The sequence below is a fragment of the Sinocyclocheilus anshuiensis genome, unplaced genomic scaffold, assembly GCF_001515605.1.
Source record: "Sinocyclocheilus anshuiensis isolate Anshui unplaced genomic scaffold, SAMN03320099.WGS_v1.1 scaffold630, whole genome shotgun sequence".
Taxonomy (NCBI): Eukaryota; Metazoa; Chordata; class Actinopteri; order Cypriniformes; family Cyprinidae; genus Sinocyclocheilus; species Sinocyclocheilus anshuiensis.
In genome coordinates, this window is record NW_015542353.1 from 588,250 (window position 1) to 613,736 (window position 25,487).

The window sequence follows — 25,487 nt, forward strand, 5'->3', positions numbered from 1 at the left end:
TTAGTAATGTCGTCTGGGCTTTTATATTGAAAACCGGCTTGCTTGTTGTCGCGGGCTTCGCGCTGCTGTATGAGGGAAGCGCGTGCGGTCAGTGGGCAGGTAAAAACACAGCGGTGAGGGCGCGGAGAGTTTCTGTGATGCAGAGAGACTGAAAACAAAGCCATTACCGTCGACTTGTAAAAAGAGCGTATGTTTCTATCTGACCAATGATTAAATGTCTACTTTACTCGATTTCGACACATTATTAGCGGCAGATGAGCTGTGGTCTGTTGACGGTTGTTCGTAGCATTAGCAGCGGCGCGGCGTGGTGCAGACCAAACAGTTAGCCGAGCATGTTAGCATCTGCTTGTTTTTACTCTCCCGTCTAATCTAACAATATCCAAAACTGACCGCAAATACATAAATATGACGCAATTATGTATTTTTACTTGCGCTAAAACGATATAACAATGATATAATCACTCGCATTTGTTTGTGTGTCTGTTGCTAAGGGCCGTTTCACGGTTCTGCGTGGTTTTAACGTTAGTTCGTCACGACGATTGATATTCATGACGGTCGCAGTGGATTCGAACCGTTACCGCGATTATTTTTAGTCAGCACTTAGCTAAAATCTTTCCGTTGCTTCAAACGCACTGAGCTCCCTAACGTTACCTAGACTGCGTTTTTGGCCGAACTGTACGTTCGGAATTCCCAACTATGCGATCTAAGTAGGCGACTCGGTAGGTTTTGAGACTTAGCCCTTAAAGGGATAGGCATAAAAATGCGGTTTGTTACTCTATTATCGTTTATCATTTATCACTATCTTTTATTTTTTCGTGAACTGGCGCTTTCCGACTGATAAGCGGTTTATATGTTGTTGCAGGCGCGTTTTATTTTTCCAGTAGTGGGGTTTAGGTGGGTGTGTAAGTGGACACCAGTCCAGACTATGTTTGCATGGCTATATTTAAGTGCTGGACAGATAGAGGGGTGATAGTTTTACATGAGAAGTACAGTGCTGAGTTAAACTAGCCACAGGCCCGCTGCACCTGTCACCAAACCCTTGTACACAAATGTCTTGGGAATATTTTTTTATAGTCTTGTATGCAAGTGTAATAATTAGATTCTGTTACTTCTTCTCCTCCAGATTTTCTATTTTGTACATACATTATTTTGTATATACTGTTTATGATGACTTCAGTGGTCACTGATGCTGCCAGGGGCAATCGGGACAGAGCCCTACCACAAACCACACACACCTCACAGCCACAGAAACAGATACAGGTGAGCCGTACACACACTCTTCATCAGTTAGGTGTGCCGTATGCACAAGCCTGAGGACCAGCGTATACCTAACTGTGTTCTGAATATGGATGTGTAACTGTCATCTGTCTCTAGGCCACAGCCGAACAGATCCGACTCGCCCAGATGATTTACGACAAAAACGATGCAGATTTTGAGGGCAAAGTCCAGCAGGTGAGCAACACCAAAATCTACAGAAGTCAGCAACATTGTGGCCAGAAGATTGTGTTTTAATTTCCATATTCATGTCTATATTCCAATCCGGAGGACAAAATCTGATATCCAGTACTGAGGATGGAATTGCAAAAAAGGAATTTACTGTATAACACATAATGTCACAGAATTTGGCAAAATTTGGATGAATAAATGGGGGATGTATGCATAATCAAATCACAATATTGTACTTTACATATACTTGATATAGGGGTGGGAATCACCAGAGGCCCCAAAATACGATATTATCACGATACTTGTGTCACGATACAATATTATTGCGATTTTAAATATATTGCGATATTGCAATTTATTACCTTTTTCCAACTTCAAATTATGTCCCCATATTGTACTTTACATATACTTGATATAGGGGTGGGAATCACCAGAGTCCCCAAGATACGATATTATCACGATACAATATTATTGCGGTTTTAAATATATTGCGATATTGCAATTTATTACCTTTTTCCAACTTCAAATTATGTCCCCAAGCAAAAACTTTGGCAACATCTGTTTTAACTAAAAATAAACATTTCTCGGTTTGTTAATCTCACTTTTTTATTTAGGGCTGCACGATAAATCGCATGCGATACTTAACGCGCATCTTGTCAGAAAGCCGGTTCTGTAATCAGCGGTAAATCTCCATCACCTGCGGGCTTTCACATCGAGCAGCATTAACTACACAGAGCCGTTGTTCACTGACGAGCTGCACAAAAAATCGCACGAATATGAACGTGGTTTTGCGCAACTCATCAGTGAACAACGGCTATCGCATGCGATTTATCGTGCAGCCCTAGTTTTATTGTTGCAGTGCAAAATGGGATTGTCAAGAAGACAAACTGACCAACACTTTCATGAAAACCTGTCATAAATGTTGTATGCACCTGGCAAACTCAACTATTTGTATTAAAGTCTAGTCCACCTTAATTAAATGTAAACAGGTATGCACTGCTGTGCTACTACAGGTATTTTGAACAATGCAACTTGTACAAAAAAGTTGTGCAGACCCTTCAGCAATTGGGGCATTTGAAAGTAAATTACTGTTAAATTGAAATTAAATAAAACAGTCTTACATTAAAATAAAAATGTTACATTTAAATTAAAAATAACATGTACTCTTAAAAGTAAACAATGTGCTACAACAGGTATACTATGCACTGCTGTGCGTGCTCTTATTATAGTATTTTACGTAAGGAATAATTGACGACGGGTCGTTGACTTATTAGAAGAATAATGCACACCCGAGGTGGTGATGCGGCTATGACGCGAAGCGGAGTTAATTTCTACCACATCTCATCCAACGCCTCTGTTGCTAATTCCAAAATGTCATTTTAGACCTAGTAACGGAGGCTTGAGCCGTTGATGATAGACTGATGCAGATATTAATGAAGTTATTAGAAAGAGGGAGAGAGCTCGTGTGTATTACCTCTCTGAGTCTGTGTCGCTCTCAAAATTGTTCGGCAGCAGCGTCTCTACCAACAGTGAAACTTTGTAAGTTCATTTTCTTCACGAACAGCGCCGTTGTTACCTCGCTTGTGAGAAATATGTAGCTTTTAAAATAAAATCGCCAGAGTAGCGATAACAACGTTAGCCCGTGTATGTTTCTGTGCTGTAAGTTATGTATGTGCGTCTGTGAGGGTGAGAGAGCGGGAGAGATAGAGTATGTGCTTTACCTACGTAATAAAACGTAACTATGTGGCAAAACATGGAAATTATGTTGTTATCATCATATTGCTTACTATATTTATTTTTCTGGCCAGTGTTGTTGTGGGTTTTGGTTATTTTGCTGTTGTAAGACCTTTGAAATAACAGAAATCATTTGACGAAGTGATATGGGCATGTAATGCGGTCCAGAGCTGCCTGGAACTACGTTTGCTGTGCAGGATAATCAACGGCTTGCTGTGCATTAAAGGATTTTAGAAAAAACTCACCACCACCATCTAGTGGACTGTAAAGAAATTGATTTTATTAGTCTACCAAATAGTATCATAAAAGATCGATACTTGGCGTCCGTGTATCGATACAGTATTGCCGCGGAAAATATCGCGATACTATGCTGTATCGATTTTTTCCCCCACCCCTATTGATTACCATCATTTTCAATAATACATTTGTGTTAAATCATAAAACACAGAATCCATTTAAATTAAAACAGACAGAATGTCTGAAAAAAAAAAAAAATCTATAGGGCACTTGTTAAATTGAATAAATTTGTTGAATAAATTATTCAATTGTTGGTTTTATTAATTTAACACTAGAACCGCCATGGGGTAAATTTTACCCGTGGCTGTTTTTCAAATGTACATAACAGATTTAAAATAAAACATTCAAGGCTCCCAGTCATTGACTTTTACTAAAATTATGTAATTTACAATGTAATGTTGTTAAAAATTATTTAGATAAAACCAGATAAAAATGTTTCCAATGCAGATTAGTACCGCTTTAGAGTGGGTGGGATTATTCACATGTCGTTATAGTTGCGCCGCCTCTACTGCCGCGACTTCTGAAAAGCGTTTTCATTCCGCTTCGCCCCATCAAGCTCTCGCTGGATCTGCTCCTCTGCTATCAACGAGAGGAACGTCTGTACTTCCTCAACAGACAACGAAACAGCCACTTTTTGGTTGTTAAAAAAGGTGCGCTCGTTCAAAACAGTTGCGTTTGATCCTTCGAATGCCATGAGTGATGGAGAGTCTGATGGTAAGTTATGCGTCCTGGGTCGGCTCAGCATCTGACGGCTCATCTGACAGTGATCCAGATATCATATTTACATGTTTTAGCCTAACGTTACTCTAATTGGTCAAACTTTGGTTTAATTATTTAATTTTTGTTTTGCCATATCGTTTATTGTTCGCTACTGTGTTGCTATTCTAGTCTGACTGAAAAAAATGCAAAAAAAAAATCCGATCTAGGCTATATGATGTAGCCTAATGAATAAAACCATTTTTTGATTACCCAAAGTATAATGGTGGTGTTCTCTTATTCAAATTATAAATTATATAACTAAACAAATTAATAAATATTTAGGTGAAGCTGTGCACTTGAATTTGTCATCGCATCATCCTATGCAGTGTAAACTATTATTGCTCATTATTGTCTATAGGCTATTTTAGTAATTTAAATAGCATGGGTTATCTTAATATATTGATTAATGACATTGTATTATAATATTACACCACCCAAATATTTAGGCTACTACCTTCTAATTTCCGTTGTCAGTGCAGGCTATATATATTATATATATATATAATTTTTTTTTAGCTTAGGCTACTGACCATTATAGATTAGTGTAGCCTGCATTAAAAAGTCTTGAACATAAAACAACAGGATAAAAATATAGTTGATGACTAGACATAATCATTTCATGACTCTAGACACTTCTTTGTGAAGACAGTGGCATAATACAGTGAAATATGTTCTTTAGCCATATAAATACAGTTGTCATATGCGTGGGTAAAATTTACCCGCTGGCGCTTTTAGGTATACAGCGACTTCTGGCGGTTCTAGTGTTAATTGATTAGACATCCATTTTTATTTTTACATAAACCATTAAAACAGAATTTAGAACTGCTGATTGTGCACAACAACAGCTGGAATTAGTGTAGTCCAATTTTAAGAAACTTTTGAGCCAATTTCCTTTAATGAATCGGCAAAAAAAAAAAAAAGGTTTAAGAATCTGTCTGGACACTTTGCTTTGTTTTGAATCCGTCTAATGACTCTTAATAAATCCATCAGAGTGGTTCTTCATTCACAGCAGTTACCTTTCACATTTCCATCTCAAAATGAATCAATATTTGTTACTTCTTGTTTATTTTAGTTTCCCACGAATCAATATAATTTCTGTCTGGTAGATAAAAAGATCCTAGAACTTGAACTCTTGAACGCTTACCTTTTTGTTTTGAATTAGTCTAATGACTCGTTCTCAATAAATCAGAGTGGTTTCTGATTCACTGAACTGCAGTTACTTCCAGATGTCTAATTCAGTGAATCAAGGTTTTTGTGTTGTATGCTTCATTCAAATGAATCAGTATAATTTCTGGCTTATAGATACACATTTAGAGCAGCGTTTTGTTGTAATAAATTGTAGGCTTCTTTAATAAAATCATCAAAGTGTTACAGAAGTAAATTTTACCATAAAATATAGAGCAAGATAATTGATGTTTTGTTGTATCTACAAGAGTTTGATTGCATTTGGTTGTGTTTGTGTCCCAGCTCATGGAGGTTACAGGCAAAAATCAGGATGAGTGTATGGTGGCCCTTCACGACTGCAATGGGGACGTCAACAGGGCTATCAACTTCCTGCTGGAGGAGGTCACTGTCAAGGTGTGCGCTTGCTGCAGTTGATCCTGTTTGACTCGTCTCTGATTCAGTGTCTTTTGTAATTGCATTAATTATGCTAGAAAAACTAGACTGAGTTGAAATAATGTCATGGAGCTTTTCCAGCTTTGCTAGCCTGCCATACTAGTTATTAAGCTGCTAGAGGTCTTTGAGGTGAATATACCCATGTTTCTGATTCTGTTTAATTATTCTCATGCTTGCACAGGACTCATGGGAGACAGTTGGCAAGAAGAAAAATGTTGGAAAAGAAGGGACAGCTCCAGAGAGCAGGGAGAAGAGAGGAGAAAGGGAAGGCAGAGGCCGCGGGGGTCCAAACAGACGTGGCCGAGGGGCCAGCCACAACCAGGAAGGTGTGTCTTTCTGTGCGTTTAGTGTGTACATGTCCTAACTTGCATGTATAGATTGTGTTTTTGCCTGAGGCAAGGTGTCCAATTAGACTGCATAATAATGTTGTCGTGATTGGAGATCAAGTGTATAGGCATTCACTGCTCTTGGAATTTTTTTATTTTTATTTTTTTTTTATTTTTTAGGGAGGTCGGAAGAGAACGGGTTTGATTCAGCTCCAGGAGAGAGAGGAGACCGTGGGCGCAGAGGAAGAGGGAGAGGTCAGTGCATTATATATGCACTCCAAGACATTACTGCTTACTAACATAACACTGCTGCCCCCAGAAGTGGTTTTTAAGTTGATTAGCTGCATAAAAATGAGAAGTCGATTGTTTCAGAAATGTGTAAAACTAACACTACCGTTCAAAACTTTGGGATTGGTAAGATTTTTGTGTGCATGTGTTTTTGAAAGGTGTCTGTTATGCTCAGCCAAGGCTGCATTTATTTGACCAAGATTTTGAAGCCCAATAAAGTGCATCCATCCATCATAAAAAGTGCTCCACATGACTCCAGGGGGTTAATAAGGGCCTTCTAAAGCAAAGCGATGCATTTGTGCAAAAAAAAAAAAATCCACCTTTAAAACTTTATAAACCGAAATCTCTAGCTTCCGCTAATTGTCGTACACATTCATGAGAGAGGGGTGCTCCAGTGGATGACGTAGGCGCAGCATAAGCTCCGGTGAGAATATGCTAGTCTCGTGAGAACCAAGTTTTGTTTACAGCAAAGCAGAACCACGTTAAGAAGTGAATTGTTGTATAAAATTAGTTTAAGAACTGTTAATTGGTGAACTGTTAATTGGCCCCCCGACTGAGCCTGGTTTCTCCCAAGGTTTTTTCTCCATTCTGTCACCGATGGAGTTTTGTTTCCTTACCACTTTTCTATTGTCTATTGTATTGTTTACTATTGTCCTCTTGCATTATCGAAACACTATTTTCCTGTTTAATACTGTAAATCTGCTTTGACACAATCAGTATTGTATAAAGCGCTATATAAATATAGGTGACTTAACTTGATTTAAAAAAAAGAAAAAAAGGTTGTAGGAAGAAAAGAGAGGTATGCAAATAAAAGCGCTATATAAATAAAGGTGACTTGACTTGACTTAATTGACAGGTTATTTGGTGAACCCAAAATGGTTCTTCTGTTGCATTTTATTGGTTATTTTTTGCAACCTTTATGCAGGTTCTGCCATCTCAGACAGGGCAGGATGGGGCCTGTTCCTGTGTTGCTATTTGTGTCACTCTGAGCAATGTTTGTAGGGCAATAAATGTGACGAATGCATTTAAAGCAGCTGCAACTTGAGAGGGGAAGATGATGAGTGAGGGAGCAAGAATGGGACCGGAAAGAGTCATCAGAAGGGGCCTGTCTTTCCTCATGTCTCTTAAAGAGGACATCGTGATAATCGTGGATATTTGCATAAAGCTGCCTTAAAGGTACAGGAGAAAAAGGTCAGGGAAAGGGAGTTAAATGGTCAAACGTGGCATGTCAAGACTATGAAATCTTGGAAAGGAAACCAGTGGAAAGGCACAAGGATTAGTAAATGCATATTAATTTTTGGCTGAACTTCTCCTTTATATTTTCACTTGTTCTGATTGGTATTTATGCTGGTATGTCGTCTCAGGTGTAGGAAGCCGAGGAAGAGGCAGAGGAGCTGGAATGAGCAGGTTCTCTCAGGGAATGGGGTGAGTGTTCACGCTTTTGTCTTTCCAAACCCATCACACACTCCTTCAGTGAGAAATATCTCTGTGACCATTCCAAAAAAACGTTCTTGGTCATTATTCTTACTCGCCCTCCATTGGCTTCTCTTTGACCAGTAGGACGTTTAACCCTGCTGACTGCACCGGCTCTGCTGAGGCAGGGGAGGCTGGAAATGAGACTACTGAAGGAGCAGGTGAGTGCTGTTTATTGATCCGGATCCTGATTTCTTTAATAGAGCAGAATTTGTTTCTCTAATACTTTTTACTTAATCATATCTGAAGCCATTTTCAGTGTAGTATCGATGTCAGATGGGCTGGTGTTTTGTAGTATTGATTTCATGCGGCAGGATCTGTATAGATGGAAGCTCGAAATGCACTGATCCGATTTATGTAGTGCAGGTCATCCTCAAACCAAAAAGCACAGCTGAAGTTGTAAATGAGCATAATCACTAACCAGTGGTTATGAATTTCTTAATTTAGCCCTCTGCAAAACAGCGTTTTATCTTTACCTCACCTGTGCTTTCAGGAGCCTGGAAGGACAGTCTGGAAGATTGGGCGGCCGAAGACTGGAATGAAGATGTGAGTGATTTCATGAATGTTAAAATGAAACTAGAAAACTCGATCAAGAGATGTCAGTGTGTAATGCTCACTTCTCCATTTATCAGCTATCTGAGACCAAAGTGTTCACTGCTTCTCACGCACTTGGCTCCAAGAACCTCGCGCAGCCTGGACAGGGGTGAGTGCTTCCTGTGCTTCAGCACTTTGCAGAACAGCTCTGATATACGGACGACTAGGAGTGCCACTTAAAAATAAAGAAATTGAAAGAATTTATTAATGAAAAGTAATTTCATTAGAAATTTAATTTAAAACGAATTTAAATTTATTAAACAAGTTACATTTTACAAAATATTGAATAATATCATATTTTTTATATTTTACTTTTTATATATTATACTATATTTTCTATATTATACTTTTATTTAGCCATTTGTCAATCAAGTTAAAATAAATGCCATTGGGTAGTTCACACATGGGAGCAGCCAATGATATGTCCAGTGGCATTTTTAAACTCTTTGCAAATTAATAGAAAAATGCTTTGTCATTTTAAATGGGTAAAATTTATCATTTATTTAACTTAATTTAACATCAATTTATATATTTAACTGCTATTACTGCATCTACAGTTAAACAGTTTGAAAAGTCGCTTATTTATATTTGTAGTAGTACGTTAATAATAGTTTTCTTTTATTTTTAAGTGGCACACCTAGGATTACAATGGAATTACTTATCACTGTCAGACATATGTTATTACTTGTACAACTTGTTTATAGTATTTTTGGATTGGTACCTTTTATATGAATTTCATTTGAAGTGTTGTAAGTAACTGTTGACAACTCCTGATTTGCCTTGACCACTACATCTCTACATGATAAAGAACTTGGTTTTGCTCGTTCACACTAATACAGGAAAGTAACGTAATCAGTGATGCAAACTTAACCACGTATGAGAGAACTTAGGGCTGGACAATAATTCAATATCAATATGTATCGCGATATTATTTTTTTCAATAACGGTGATATGATTTTTAAACACATTTCCGATATTTCGATATACATTACCAGTTTCCCATACATTTATTTATTTGTGCCGTTTGACTTCGTTGAATAAACATGAGCACTGCACGTTTCAAAATCATAACACGGCGCGGGTGTTTTATATGAATGTATCTCTGAACCGACTGTCTTCAGAAAAGTTTCGATGGCATTTTCATTTGATCTGATAAAGTAGCATTCATGAGCGGAGCTGCTTTGATTACAGCCATTACTGGAGAAACCGCTAGTTCTATCACTCTAAAAGCGCCTCCTGCTGGCAGAGAATGAGTTTGCATTTTAAATAAGCCCGAATATATCGTGATATAAATTTTGGCCATATCGTCCAGCCCTAAGAGAACTTAAATTCTGCTAGTAAGTGCCTCTTAAAAGTGTTATTCAACTTTACACAGTAACTGAACCAAACCAACACTGTATAAAGTTAGTCAACTATGAAACACATTTGATTCAGCTATACACAGTTCTAGAGAGGGCGATGGTGTTATTTAGATCAAGTCAGTTCTTTTTTTGCTTCATTCATTAATTATGAATGAATATGATTCAGCTATAAAGCTACTCTACAGTTGACAAAAGTATCATTCAGTTCATTTCAGTTTTTATCCAATATTGTCAGTAGTGCAAGCTAGTGATTAAACTGCTCTGTATTACATCTTCAACAAGCAGTTAAGAAGAGCAAGTGTAGACATATCTGTCTACCTGAGTGCTCCAAAATATTTGGCATGCATTCAGGTATGATTCCCCTCCCTGTCTCGTTAATTTATGACTTATGTTTAGCAAATGAAGTCAAAAAAGTAAACAGTCTTACAACTGAGCATGCAGAGACAGATTAGCAGGCATATGTAGGTGCACTCTTGGAACATCCTCACTTCCTGCTGTTAAGTTTCAGTCATGGTTATACATTCTGATTTTTGTATACATTTAGTATTTCTGTGCTATCTGCCTAGGGTTCTGAATGTAAGTTTGCATATAGTACACTGAGGGGAAGTAAGGACTCTTATGGGGGTGAGATCGCTGCTTCCGGTTTGGTTATGTTGTTGTGAACTGCTATGGTTGTAGTCGAATAAAGGGAGTTTTCCATTGTTTAAAACGGTTGTCTTTTGGTGACTAACATTGGTAGCAGAGGATGGCTAGCAATTACAGATTCCCACCAACCTTTGACGAGGGGAAGCCATACGAAAGTTGGAAGAATGAAGTCGGAATTTGGACTAGAGTTACGGAACTTGAAAAAAGTAAACAAGCTCTCGCTGTTGCTTTGGCGCTGTCGGGAAGAGCGAGAGAAACGGCGATGGAAATACCGGTAGACGATTTAAACACGGACACTGGTATGACAACTTTACTAGCGAAACTTGATGATTTTTTCCTCAAGGAAGAAAAGGACCGGACATATGAAGCTTATACGAGCTTTGATCGTATAGTGAGAGACAGTAATGTTTCCATGACAGACTATATAATCGATTTTGAACAACACTACTCTAGGATGCGCAAGTATAAAATGGAACTTCCTGATGCAGTATTGGCTTTTAAGCTGCTGGACACTGCATGCTTGGATGTGAAAGATCGACAGTTAGCTTTAACAGCATGTGCAGATCTGACTTTTGCATCAATGAAGTCGGCACTAAAGAGAATTTTCACAGGAAACGTATCTGCTTCAACAGTAGGAATTAACCAGGAAACGGCATATATAACTGAACAGAGGCGACGGAGAGGCAAGTGGTGGCCCCAGAATGACCAACAAAGGACACCATTACCTGGCACAAACCCTCTGGACAGATATGGCCGCAGATCAAAATGTGCAGTGTGTCAAAGTACATTCCACTGGGCCAAGGACTGCCCACACAAAGGTGAGCAAATCAAACTGACTGAAGACTGTAAAGAAACTAATGTAGAGGAGTGCAACATTACTCTGTTTACAGAAGAATTTCACTCTGAAGCAGAAATCCTTATGACTGAATATTTTGGATCTGCAATAATAGACACTGCATGCACTCGAACTGTGTGTGGACAAGAATGGCTAAATCACTACATCACTGAGCTAAGTCAAAAGGAGACAACCGATTTGAGGAATTCAGAAACCCAAAGCCATAGACCATTTAGGTTTGGAGATGGAAAAGTGTTCCATTCCAACAGAAAGTTGAAAATTCCTGCAAACAATTGGACAGATCAAGTGCAAAATTGAGACTGAGGTTGTCCCAGCTAACATTCCATTGCTCCTAAGCAAATTCTCCTTGAAAAGAGCAGGAACAGTATTAGACATGAAAAATGACAGAGCAGAAATGTTTAATCAACCTGTAGAACTTGAGTTTACAAGCTCTGGTCATTACTGTGTAAACATAATGGACAATGAAAGTAACCCTAAAGACATGCAATGTAGTGAGCAGATCTTGGCAACTGCTAAAGAGGAAAGGGATGAGAATGAAATCCTAATAATCTCGGATAAAATGAGCTCGGCAGAAAAACTTAACATTCTGATGAAGCTTCACAAACAATTCGGACATGCTTCTGCCGATAAATTGAATCGACTGCTTAACAGCTCAGGAAATAAAGATACGGAATGCAGCATCATCTTGCAAAAAATTGTGAGTGAGTGTGAGGTATGCCAAAAACATAGTAAAGCTAAACCAAAGCCTGCTGTTGGCCTGCCACTGGCATCGCAGTACAATGAAACTGTGGCTGTAGATTTGCATGAACTTGAGCCAGGCGTGTGGTATCTCCATATCATTGATCAGTTTACTCGCTTTAGTGCAGGCAGCATTCTGACCATAAAGAGATCTTCTGAAATAGTGAAACATTTCCTCCATGACTGGATAAGCGTACATGGCCCACCCCAGAAACTGTTCAGCGACAATGGGGGAGAATTTAATAATGATGAGGTGAAAGATATGGCGGAAAACTTCAACATAGAAATAAAAACAAAGAGACATTGAAGGGGTTTGTACCCAAAGCTTGTCTTGTTGCTAGAGGTTTCAAAGAACTAGAGGTGTCAGAACTCAAAAAGGACTCGCCAACATGTGCTTCAGAGTCTCTTCGGCTACTTGTGGCAGTGATTTGTCAAAGACAGTGGACACTTAACTCCATGGATATAAAATCTGCATTTCTACAGGGAATGGAGCTGACCCGTGACCTTTATATCGAACCTCCTCCTGAGGCCAACAATGAAGGAAAACTATGGAAGCTTAAAAAGTGTGTGTATGGTTTGGCCGATGCTTCACTCTACTGGTATAATAGAGTGAAGGAGATTGTCATGAGGTCAGGAGGAACAATGTCCCAAGTAGATCCTGCTGTGTTCTGTTGGCTAGATCAGGACTGCACTGTGACTGGGGTACTTGCTTGCCATGTGGATGACTTCATATGGGGAGGCACACAAAGTTTCTCCACAACAGTAATACCTCATCTCAGATCCATGTTTCAAGTTGGGCGTGAGGAGTGTGACAGCTTCTGTTACGTGGGAATAAACTTTGAGACTGTGGACAATAAAATGCAGGTACATCAGGAAAACTACATTAAGCATATGCAGCCCATACATTTGGATCCTTCTCGAGCTGTGGAACAAGACTCTCCTCTTTGTGAAGAGGAAAAAGATCGACTAAGGTCCAAGGTAGGCCAAATTCTCTGGGCTGCAAGGCAGAGCAGTCCTGATGTAATGTTTGATGCCAGCAGCTTAGCATCAAACATAAAAAATGCAACTGTGCAGACTATTCATGAAGCAAACAGAATAGTGTGTAAACTGAAGTCCAAAAAGGTAGTTCTGTACTTCCAATACCTGGGCAAAGACAGTGCGCTCAAGATGGTTGTATACAGTGATGCCTCATTTGGAAATCTTTCTGATGGGGGAACTCAAGGTGGGCATCTGTTGATGCACTGAAGTCCACAATCAGTTGCTGAAAAAAGATGCGCCTGGAAATAAGCAGCATCAAAGAACTTATTCAAACACAAAGGGTTGAATGAGTGCTGTGGTATAATACAAAAGAACAACTTGCAGACTGCCTTACAAAAAAGGGGGCATCACCACTGCAATTACTTAAGGCACTTAGTGAAGGACAATGGAAGCTCTATTCAAAAAAAATAAAAAAAGGCACGAGTCATGTAAAAAGGAGCTGTTAATAATTAACTGTTAAAACAGGTTATTTTATGTTAATGTTTTGTTCTTTTACAATGAGAGCTCCTAGGGCATGTGCTGAATATTGATATATATATATGTATGTCTTTTGGTGACTAACACCTGCTTCCTGTGTTGTGGAAGCAATAGGGCAGAACTCCGTCAAAAATGTATTTGACGTTTTGCATCCTAGAGCAAAGACCTCTTTTGTAGTTGTCTGAAAGTGTTTCTCTACTCCTCAGGATGGATCTCGGCTCTCTGTTGTCTAAGGTGGCTGAGGGCGACTCTGAGCTGGCTGGATTGGAGCCGTCATGCCCTGATACTCTCACCCAGAGTCTGGTGTTCAACAACTCTCAGCAGCACACCACCCGAACACACACACACAGCTACGCATCTGCTGCTGCTGGCACTTATGCACATGCTGCATCGGTGAGAAAAACACACACATACTGGCACTGAGCACCACAGCGCTTGACTCTGCACCCAGATTTACAGGGCCAAATTCACATTCCCATCCAGGACTGTGGCTATTCATTGGATTTAAAAATAAAATGTATTTATTAAACCAGTTTTAACAATTATTTACTTAATTGTACACTACCCTTCAAACGTTTTGGAGCCAGGCAGGTTTTTTGTTTTTTTTTATGAGTACCTTTTATTCAACAAGGTTGCATTAAATTGCTAAAAAGTGAAATGATTTGAACTGATAAAGGTGACCGTGATACGTGACAATTTATAAATAGATTTCTAATACATGCTGTCCATTAGAATTTTCTATATTAAAGAACAATGAAAGTTAATAAAATTAATAAAATGTTTCTTGAGCAGCAAATCCGTATATTAGAATGATCTCTGAAGGATCATGTGACACTGAAGACTGGAGTAATGATTAGGGCTAGGTATCGATTCAGATGTCCCGAAGCTTTCGATTCGATTCTCGATTTTTTTGATTACATTCAGTGAATATAATTTTAATACAAATGCTATTGATGGTAGTAGCATTGAGTCTTAAGACTGCTAAATCTTCTGCCGCACCATCTGCCATTCATTCATTGCGGAAATCATGGCGCCTTATGAGTGATATCAAATTTATAGTATTACTATAGCATTTCACCTGAGCATTGCGAATTGCGCGTATGGCCATGATAAGTGCTGAATGAATGACAGGATTTCTGTTGTAACATCGCGCAAGGTAAATAAGGGGGACATCTAGTGGAGAAGACTAATGATAAGATGCACGTTAATCAGATCTTGTTTTAAATGTGTGCTGAAATAAATACTAGAAAAGATCGATTCGTGGCTTTTGAGAACCAATATCGAATCGACGTCATTTAAAAAAACTATTAATCGGAAAATCGATTTTTTGCCCAGCCCTAGTAATGATACTGAAAATTCAGCAACAATTTTAAAATATTCAAATTGAAAACCGTTATTGTATATTATGATTTTTCTCTAAAGCCTTGGTGAGCATAAGAGACTTGTCTTAAAAAAAAATCATACCAACACCAAACTTTTAGCAGAATTGACACAATCGGTCACTGTCCCTTTAAATTAGCTTTGTGATGTTGTAAACCAATACTTCAAATTAGAGGATAAAATTAAATATCCAATTTTAGCCAGTAAACTACAAAAACTGCAAATAAATCATATAGCGAGCATCACTTACTACATAGCATTCTACTTATTGTATAGTTTTTGTTATATGAAATGTCAAAAGTACCTGTACTTGGGTACAAAAATGGCACTTAAGTCTCAAACTTGATAAAATAGTGTTTTGAATGGCATATTCAATTTTGCTGTTATATCAAAATTGGTATTGAGAGTCATAAAATTTACTGACACTGCTGTTGAGTACTAATATTTTGGTATCGTGACAACCCTTCTGCTTTTGTTCTAGTCCATGCTGGGATCCAGGCTTCCCCAGAATGATGTACAGAAAATGGAGCCAATCAGCACACCTCGAATTGCCCCTTTGTCCAATCAGGTTTCATGGGCACTGAGCAATGGCACTGCATCTGTTGAATCTACTGCTCCGGTGCCTCTCGAAACTACCCCTGTGACCCTGAATGAACCCAAGGAGACCCCTGTTACAACAACTCACTGTAAGTACTATGCAATGCACACTGGGGTTGCCCAGTCTGGGGTGCGTTTCCCCAAAGCAACTATGGTTGCATCGTTCCATCGTTGCCAATAGAATTCAGTGGCACTAACGACCATAGTTAGCTAGCAATGCTTTTGGGAAACGCCACCCCTGTACTCTGGTACATGAAGTGCACATGCAACTGGAGGTCATTGGCCATTGCATCATGTCTTGTAATCAGTGTGGTTTTACACATCCCCAATGCACTCTTTTACGTTTTGAACAAGGTTTGACAGAGACTGACACATGTTGGTATATGTCTTTTCTGTCTTTAGTGGACCTGAAGCCCCAACCTGACCCGTCCCCCATCCTCGGTCGTCTGACCCAGCATCAGAATGCAGCACTCCAGTCAGACCTGCCGGCTCAGGCCCGAGACCCTGCCCCACTTCCCCCACATGATGGGCCTTCTCCGACACTGAAACCCCTCTGTGAGCCTGTCATCACCACGACAGAGCCGCCACAACCCAGAACCATCAGACCACAGAGACGGAGAGCACCACCTCCCTCTAAGGTGACAAAATACTAGGGGTGGGAATCACCAGAGGTCCCACGATACGATATTGTCACGATACAATATTATTGCGATTTTAAATATATTGCGATATTCTGTGATATTTATTACCTTTTTCCAACTTAAAATTATGTCCCCAAGCAAAAACTTTGGCAACATCTGTTTTTACTAAAAAGAAACATTTCTCAGTTTGTTTCTCACTTCAGCTTTATTGTTGCAGTGCAAAATGGGATTGTCAAGTAGACAAACTGACCAACACTTTCATGAAAACCTGTCATAAATGTTGTATGCACCTGGCAAACTCAACTATTTGTATTAAAGTCTAGTCCACCTTAATTAAATGTAAACAGGTATGCACTGCTGTGCTACTACAGGTATTTTGAACAATGCAACTTGAACTTGTACAAAAAAGTTGTGCAGACCCTTCAGCAATTGGGGCATTTGAAAGTAAATTACTGTTAAATTGAAAAGAAATAAAACATAGTCTTATATTAAAATAAAAATGTTACATTTAAATTAAAAATAACATGTACTCTTAAAAGTAAACAATGTGCTACAACAGGTATACTATGCACTGCTCTGCTCTTAGAGTATTTTACTTTCATTCATTCCATGTAGTTCCAAGCCAGTTCTATATCACCGTTCTATATTAATGCCCTGCTTTAATTGATGCACACACACACACCACTCGCGCATAAACGCAGTGAGAGGGAGAGAGGTCTGAGATTGCAGATCGCACTGCGCACACACAGAAACTTATTGTTGGTGCTGCCCTGCGACTTTTATTAATAATGTAACATAGATACTAGATCGCTTCATTATCTTCCTCAGCAACGAGGTAAAATCCAAGTAACTAAACAGCTTCATTGTTTGTAGAGAGAGACGTACAGACGCAGGTAATTCACACACAACTGTCATCTCTTTCTCGATCGATAATAAATTCACTCAAATAAATGCTATAATTCATTCAAATAAACGTGGTCTTACCACACTATTTAATCTCTGTATCTGATTTGAAGCGGGCAGAAAGCTAGAGCTAACGAGCCGTAACTGACAAAAATAACCGTAATTTTTACCCTTCCGGTTAAATATTGCGCTGCTAACATCATAAACAGCTTTAAGTTGTCAATACTGGCAAATGACCATGGAATAAGCGGGATAATCAACGGCTTGCCGTGCATTAAAGGATTTTATAAAAAACTCACCACCACCATCTAGTGGACTGTAAAGAAATTGATTTTGTTATTCTACCAAATAGTATAATAAAAGGTCGATAGTCCTTGTACCGATACAGTATTGCCGCAGAAAATATCGCGATACTATGCTGTATCGATTTTTTTACCCCACCCCTACAAAATACCCTATAGCCCCTTCTATTGTTTGTCTCTAAGTTCTGTTGTAAATGTATGCAAGCGTTAGCAGTGTGATTTAGCAGCCGTAAAAGGCTGCCGAAGGTCTTCACTAGGACTGGGCAAAACAATCGATTTTTCAATTAATCGTTTTTTTGTTTGTTTTTTTAAATGGCTTTGATTCGATATTGATTCTCAAAAGCCGTGGATCAATCGTTTCCGTTTTTTTATTTCAGCAAACATTTAACACAAGGTCTGATTACCATGAATTTTTTCATTTTTCTTCTCCACTAGATGTCGCCCTCTTATTTACCTTGCGCGATGTTACAACGTAATTTGCGTGATTTGCAATGCTCAGGTGAAATGCTGTAGTAATACTACAAATCTGCGGAAGCATTTGACATCATTTATAAAGCGCCATGATTTCTGCAATGAATGAATGGCAGGTGGCGCAGACGCACAGTTTTGTTTACTACGCACATACTAAAGCGCGGACGACGCTCGCGGTATTTTCAGCCTCTGCAGTCTTACTATATGACGATATGAACACACGAATATCAGAGCTCTTAGTCACTTCATTAGCATTTTACTGTTTAATTTGAGAAAACTACCATCATATCACATATACAGCAGCTGCAAGTTCTTTATGGCAACCCGTCAAAATAAAAGTTTGGTTTAACGTGAAGAAACTGACACAAATATATTACTATTTAGCAGTCTTAAGACTCCATCCTACTTCTAATAAATATTAATAAAACTTTTGGTTACACTTTATTTTAAGGTGTCCTTGTTACATATGTTACGTGTACTTACTATTATAATAACAATCAATTATGCATAATTACATGCTAGTAACCCTAAGCCAAGCCCTAATCCTAAAGTAAGTAGGCCTACATGAAGTTAAATAATAATACTCAGTATTTAAATGTATAATTACACTGTAACAAGGACACCTTAAAAATAAAGTGTAACCAAACTTTTTTTAAAGGAATTATCACATTTGTTCTGTTTTCTTTTTAATTTTAACAGTAAACCTCTGTTGTGCAGCACTTTGTTTGCTAAAAAATAAAAGGGTTTCATTTTTCTTTTGATTGGGATCAATTAAATTAATGTTTTATGCCTTCATTTGATTACTAGAAAAATTAAGAAAAACATTTTATAGGGCCCTATTATTGTTTAAAAATCAGTAGCATTTGTATTAAAACTATATTCACTGAATGTAATAAAAAATGTGAGAATCGAACCAAGAATCGAATCGAATTGAATCGAATCAAATTGGGACTTCTGAATCGATACCCAGCCCAAATTATAATGTTCAGTATGAAAAATTAATGCTTTAGATTACATTTTAAATAGTGTTAAATGATTTTGCTAAACTTTAAGTTAGCATTAGATGACAGCAAAGGTAATCAAATTTATTATTTAAAAAAAAATGTTTGAAATGCATGCCTGTGACTCATAATTTTATTAATTCACCATTTGTAAACTGATGTTTACTGTTAATTTTTTAGAAATATAAATAGCATTTGTATTGAAACTATGTTCACTGAATGTAATCAAAAAATAGAGAATTGAATTAAGAATCGAATCGCATCTTGTGTTGTGATAGACACTTTGTTTGCCAAAAAATTTAAACCGTCAAAACAGCTCTGGAAAAGTACATAAGGCATTATTTTTGTTAAAATTGTAAGAAATTAAAGTTTTATAATAATTTAGACATACTTTTTGATTTATTAAAAGATAATTAAACCATTAAAAAACAGAATCCAGAAAAAGTAAAACTGAAAACAGTATAATGGGGAAAAATAAAACGAGTTTCATAGCGACCTGTTTTCCTAATTTGTATTAGTTTAATGACTTTTTGATCTTAATGAACAAGTAAATATGTTTTGTTTGCCAGATCCCCTCTTCAGCAGTAGAGATGCCAGGCTCTGCTGACGTGTCCGGGCTGAATGTGCAGTTTGGTGCACTGGATTTTGGATCTGAATCCACTGTGGAGAATCTCAACCAATTAGAAAGTAGCTGTCAGGAACCTGTGGCTGCTCCTCAAACCCAGAGCAGCCTGTACTTCAAATCCCCTGCCATCAGGTCTGTCTGTCCACCTGGGTGTCTTTCATTTATACATGTTTACAAGATCTTAAAAGGGATATTTCACCCAAAAATAAAAATTATTTGCTCACTCATGTCGGTCCAAATGTTTTCTGAAGAGACATGACTGCTTTATATGATGAGCAGATTTAATTTAGGCCTTATTTCACATATAAACATTGATCAACGTGCACACCCAGAGCACATCAAATATGGTGAACAAGGCTTAAACTTGCATGCTTGATTAGGTTTGGGTTTCGAGAACCGTTTCCAAGTTTCCTAGAACCGGGGATTTGATAAGACGCATGCATTTCAATTCTGCTTAACGATTCCTGCGTTCACATTTTAATGTGATTTTTAAAACATTTAAGAGCAAGAAGGGAAAGAACTTGTGTGCCTTTTCTCGTGCTGCGCACACATCTCAAGAGCGAACACAGAGAACCATGATCCCGGTGCAGTTTCCCGGCTTGTGCTCGTTCTCGAACAGTTCTGTGCATTTCCACAACATAAAAGGTAGTTCCGGGATGGAACTGACTTCTTTCACATCTTGCGACCAATGTGCACAAAATTACGTCAGTATATCCTCCTAAACTCAGCCTCAACTTTTTTGTCTCAAGTAAACGTAAACAGATGAGGAAAACGCAGGTGTATTTTTAGATCTGCATGCGTTCAGTGATAGAGACCGTAGTCTAATAAACAAGTGCTGCCTGTCAATAATGTTAATCAACGAACAAAAGAAAATCATTCACTGATTCACTAAATAAACTTTTGATTTTACGTTTTTTATTTCAATTTCTGTACCAGAAATGTTGTATTTATGCTATTGCTAATTGATTTGTTTGTTCCTGTTTTATTACTGTTTACTTGTCTTTAATGTTTATATTAGTCTAGTTGTTTTGCTGTGGTATATTTTGTGAAAAACATAGGCCAAAGTTCCTCTTGTAGGCCTAAGTGTTCTGTAGGCTACTGATTTTGCTGTTATTCAGCTGCAGCAGAACGCTTTGTAAAAAAAGACAGAATAAATGTTTAACATGAATTATCGATTTTTCTTTTATGCCAAAAATCATAAGGATATTAAGTAAAGATCACGTTCCATGAAGACTTTTTATAGATTTACTACCGTAAATATCAAAACTTAATTTTTGATTAGTAATATGCATTGCTAAGAACTTCATTTGGACAACTTTAAAGGTCCCATGACATGCTGCTTTTTGGATGCTTTTATATAGGCCTAAGTGGTCCCTAGTACTGTATCTGAAGTCTCTTTCCCGAAATTCAGCCTTGGTGCAGAATTTCAGCCACTACGAGCCAGTCCCACAATGAGCTTTCCTTAGGACGTGCCATTTCTGTGTCTGTAGCTTTAAATGCTAATGAGGAGGAGAGAGGCGGGGCAACTGCCATGCTTCGCTCGTTTGCAAGCCATGATGTCTCTCGAGGAAAAAAAAATATTGCGCTCGCCTCGCACGGTAGTAGCTCATTTTCTCATGGACGGGCCAAATTCTCTGGGCGGGCAAAGCAGAGAAAGGGGAGGTAACCTTTCCCCGTATGACGACATAAAGGGAAGATTCCAGATTGGGCCATCTGAGCTTTCATTTTCTCAAAGGCAAAGCAGGATACCCAGGGCTCGGTTTACACCTATCGCCATTTCTAGCCACTGGGGGACCATAGGCAGGCTAGGGGAACTCATATTAATGTTAAAAAACCTCATAGAGTGAAATTTTCATGCCATGGGACCTTTAAAAGCGATTTTCTCAATATTTTGATTTTTAAAAATATTTTTCCAGATTTTCAAATAGTTGTATCTCGGCCAAATATTGTCCTATCCTAACAAACCATACATCAATGGAAAGCTTATTTATTCAGCAAAATGATATATAATGAATATCATGTATAAAAGTAAAAAAATTGACCCTTATGACTGGTTTTGAATATGAATGAGGGAGCGTAAATGATGACAGAATTTTTGGGAGGAATATATTCCTTAACGTTGTGTAAATACATTATTATGTTTGTTTGAAATCAACATTGGCACAAATACTATTGATAAATCCCAGAATATTCCACAAACAAATGACTTTAATGCATTTCTAATCTTATTTTTCTTGTTTTAGTGAGTCTCTAGGTGGCTTGCCTCAAGCAGTAATGGAGTCCAGTTACCCATCAGCCTCTCTTGTTTTACCGAGCACTACTGCCCCTCCTGTCTTGGCTCCATCCTCAGCTAGCAGAGTGGAGTCATCTGCCACCACCCCTCTCAATGTATGACTGAAATTCATCACATTTATCATTTCACAGGCAAAATGCAGCCATTTCAAGTGGAGTCCTCACAATCAGTTACTTGGTTGCAGATTTAGCTCATGTTCAAGTTGGCTACTTTGCCCAACAGTAAGCTGCTTGCTTTGAAAGTGATTTCTGTGTGAGTGGTGCTTCATGCATACCGAAGCTCTTAACGTTGACCCTTTTTCACCTGCACCTTAATTAGGTTAGCTTGGTCCAAACTATCCAGAATCCAGAACTGAACTGATTTTGTTCAGGGTTCCTATGTTTATTGGAAATACCTGGAAATATCAAGAAATTTGATATTTCTAATCTTTGGGTTTTCCTTGCCAATAGTGATTATAATAACTTTTATTTTTATTTTATTATAAATGTATTATTTTTTTAATTGTATTGTATTTTTTAATCCGTTTTTTAATTATTTTAGTTAGCAGGATTAGAGTAAACTAAAACTGAAACGAATAAAAACAAATCATTACTCAAAATAAATGTTAACTGGAGAAAATATATATTTTTATTTCACCTAGTTGACAAGCCATTTCTCATTTTAATTTGGTTTAACTTGATGTACTAAAATAACTAAAACTAATATAAAGATTAATAAAACCTATATAAGCATATATTTAAAAAAAATGACAAACACAAAAATCAGTAAAACTTCAAAATATTAATAAAAACTATAATAGTATCTCAGTGATCCTAACATAAAATTATAATTTTCATCCCTATAAATTCATTGGTATGATGGTCTTAATACAGTGAAATATTAGTTTAGCTAATAGCTGAATCGGTTTATTTTTTCCCCACAGAATGGATTCAGTGAAATGAGGACGTCCAGCGCACAGGAAGGTAAATGAGTTCTGTATTAACAGGCTTGCCATTTTTACCCGTACTTTCTTTGCTAGGTGAATTTGTAGCATAGGCCACACTTTACATTTTTGATCTGATGTATCTGCAGCTGCTCCGTCCAGCACCCCTCAGCCCGTATCCACAGCCCTGTCCACAGAGAACGGCTTGTCATCTTTATCACTCTCATCTTCCTCCTCTTCAACAGCAGCGCCTGTCCTGAGCACAGCTCTTCCATCACTTAGCAGGTATGATGGACCACCTCTTTTGGATTTCAGTCTCATTAAATATTCACGAGAAGCAGTCAGTCTCCTTACGGTCTTATCATTGCTTTTTTTTCTCAGTCACGAGAGCAGCGTTAACTCTCCTGGATCTTCTGCGCCCACCAGCTCTTCCCTGAGCGTAAGTGTCTTGTGAGGCTCCTCCCATTTCCAGTTTCTCTTCTCCGCTTCCTCACTTTAGTATTTCACTCTTTACCTGAGCTTCTCTCCGTTATTTGTCCTGATTTCAGCTTCTCTATTTGAGAGGGTTATATTATGGATAAGTGTGACTGGATCAGTGTTACATTGAATTGCAATGCTTCCTTCAGACACAGATGGGCGCTGACGTGAACGTGAGCCTGTCCACGTACTCTGGCTCTGTGTCGAGCGTGTCCAGCTCGACAGTCAACTCCAACGGCCTGAGCGCTGCAAACCAGAGCCTCACCGCTAACGGTGCATCCGCTCCCTCTGCTGTCCGTTCTGCACCGCTGCAGACCAACATCACACCCTCCAACACCTCTGGTCAGTCGCAAAAACATTCACTGCATGCAGAGTTGGAAGTATTTTTAGCATGATTGTCAATCTGTAAATAGTGTTTTCTTGTTTCCAATTTTTATTTTCTATATCTTCAGGTAAAGCTCCTCCTAACCTGGCTCAAGGAGTACCGCCGCTGCTGGCCAGTCAGTATATCATGGGTCCTGGTGGCCTCCTTCCTGCTTATCCGGTTAGTGTATGGATGATCTGCGCTCAGATAGAGGAAGCCAAATTTTTATATATACACTCACTTTATTATTTAGATTTTGTTGACCTGACTTGTACACATTTCTGATCTTTCTATGCCTTCTCATCCCTAAAGCCAATCTATGGATATGAGGACCTACAGATGATGCAGTCCCGCCTGCCCATGGTAACCATTTCTTAGTCAAATGCTTGTTTTCACACTCTTTTGACAATGCGCTTCCTCCTATTAATAAAATAATTTACCAAAAAATAAGTTCTGGTCAGTAGGGCTGCACATTTTGGGGAATAAAAATACAATTGCTGCTTTTCTGATTTAAGATCTTTTTTTTTTTTAAAGCTCCAAGTTCGCTGTGCTTGTTTGCGCTACACAATTTAGGCAAAAATTTTGATTTATATCAATATGACTAAAATAATTTTTATTAGTAGTAGTGCTAAATAAAATATCAAATTATAAGAAATATTAATATTGTAACATTTACTATTCCAATATTTCACTGTAAAAAAGTATTTGAGAAAATATTTATTTTTTACAGTACAGCTGTAAAATTATGTCTATTGATTTTCAATCATTAAACCAAGCTTTTATGGCAGAATCCCGCAACGAGCCATTAAAGCTTCTCTTTGGTTGACAGTGGCTGTTTTGAAAGTGCTTTTTTTTATTATTATAAGTACGGGAAGATGTTGCATGTTGTGTTCCCTAATGCATGTTTATAACTCAAGCACATGCAGAGATTTCATGTGGAGGAGCTTTTACTGTGATGTTAATATGATAAATTGACTAAATTATGTCAGTGTTTATGTTTGGATGACCTGTCACTTGATATTTATTTCTCATGTATTAATTGAATTGTTTTCGGTCACTTTTCTATGTAGGATTATTATGGCATGACTTACCCTGGTACAGCGCTAGCTGGAAGAGATGGAGGATTAGCAAATAATCCCTACACAGGTAAGCAGCCATCGTTGTTGTTGTTATTATTAAAGCACAAAGATTGTTACGCTTGTGCAAATAGGACAATCCAGTACTTATTCAGTCTAAAAGACTGTTCTGTATTGTCTTGCTTGTACAGGTGAGCCTACCAAATTTGGCCGCAGCGACTCAAACTCCCCAGCCCCTGCCACCAGTCTCTCCTCAGTGCCCCCCTCACAGTCTCAACAAAGTGCTGTCCCCCCTCATAATCAAGGGCCGCAGAACCCAGGTCAAGCCCAGCAAGGTCAGACCCAGGCCTTCCTCAACCCCACTCTGCCTCCAGGTTACGGCTACACCAGCCTGCCCTACTACCCTGGGGTGCCAGGAATGCCCAGTGCCTTCCAGTACGGCCCCACTGTCTTCATGCCTCCAGCGTCCACAAAGCAGCACAACATGGGCCCGTCCAGCCAGTACCAACACCAGGCCGGATACAGCCAGCACATGTATGGCCCAGGTACATAAAATGTAACTTGCATAAAATGCATAAAAACATCAGTTGCCATTTAAAGATGTTTAAAGGGGTCATATGATGTTGCATTATTTTGTGTATTTGGTGTAATGAAATGTGTGTATGCGGTTTAAGGTTCAAAAAACACATTATTTTCCACATACTGTACATTATTGTTTTTCCTCTATGCCCCGCCTTTCTGAAACGCGTCGATTTTTACAAAGCTCATCGGTCTGAAAAGCAAGGT

At 38.4% G+C, this 25,487-nt stretch overlaps 1 protein-coding gene across 8 annotated transcripts in view; it reads left to right on the forward strand.

Annotated features, from left to right (window-relative positions):
• Positions 1–25,487, forward strand: part of ubap2b (ubiquitin associated protein 2b) — a 31,305-nt gene continuing 5,818 nt past the window's right edge. The window contains exons 1-23 of one of the 8 annotated variants that reach the window (XM_016490236.1): positions 1–99; positions 1,124–1,260; positions 1,375–1,452; positions 5,704–5,814; positions 6,035–6,179; positions 6,360–6,434; positions 7,832–7,892; positions 8,025–8,101; positions 8,434–8,486; positions 8,573–8,643; positions 13,856–14,042; positions 15,511–15,715; positions 16,029–16,264; positions 19,514–19,701; positions 21,813–21,957; positions 22,785–22,824; positions 22,934–23,069; positions 23,166–23,223; positions 23,411–23,603; positions 23,714–23,805; positions 23,938–23,988; positions 24,696–24,771; positions 24,893–25,246. In XM_016490236.1, the coding sequence (XP_016345722.1) occupies positions 1,165–1,260; positions 1,375–1,452; positions 5,704–5,814; positions 6,035–6,179; positions 6,360–6,434; positions 7,832–7,892; positions 8,025–8,101; positions 8,434–8,486; positions 8,573–8,643; positions 13,856–14,042; positions 15,511–15,715; positions 16,029–16,264; positions 19,514–19,701; positions 21,813–21,957; positions 22,785–22,824; positions 22,934–23,069; positions 23,166–23,223; positions 23,411–23,603; positions 23,714–23,805; positions 23,938–23,988; positions 24,696–24,771; positions 24,893–25,246 (2,728 nt within the window). In that variant the 5' untranslated portion in view covers positions 1–99; positions 1,124–1,164. Of the gene's footprint in view, positions 188–1,123; positions 1,261–1,374; positions 1,453–5,703; positions 5,815–6,034; positions 6,180–6,359; positions 6,435–7,831; positions 7,893–8,024; positions 8,102–8,433; positions 8,487–8,572; positions 8,644–13,855; positions 14,043–15,510; positions 15,716–16,028; positions 16,265–19,513; positions 19,702–21,812; positions 21,958–22,784; positions 22,825–22,933; positions 23,070–23,165; positions 23,224–23,410; positions 23,604–23,713; positions 23,806–23,937; positions 23,989–24,695; positions 24,772–24,892; positions 25,247–25,487 lie in introns of all 8 variants that reach the window. The other 7 variants (XM_016490237.1, XM_016490242.1, XM_016490243.1 and 4 more) reach the window with 7 other exon arrangements.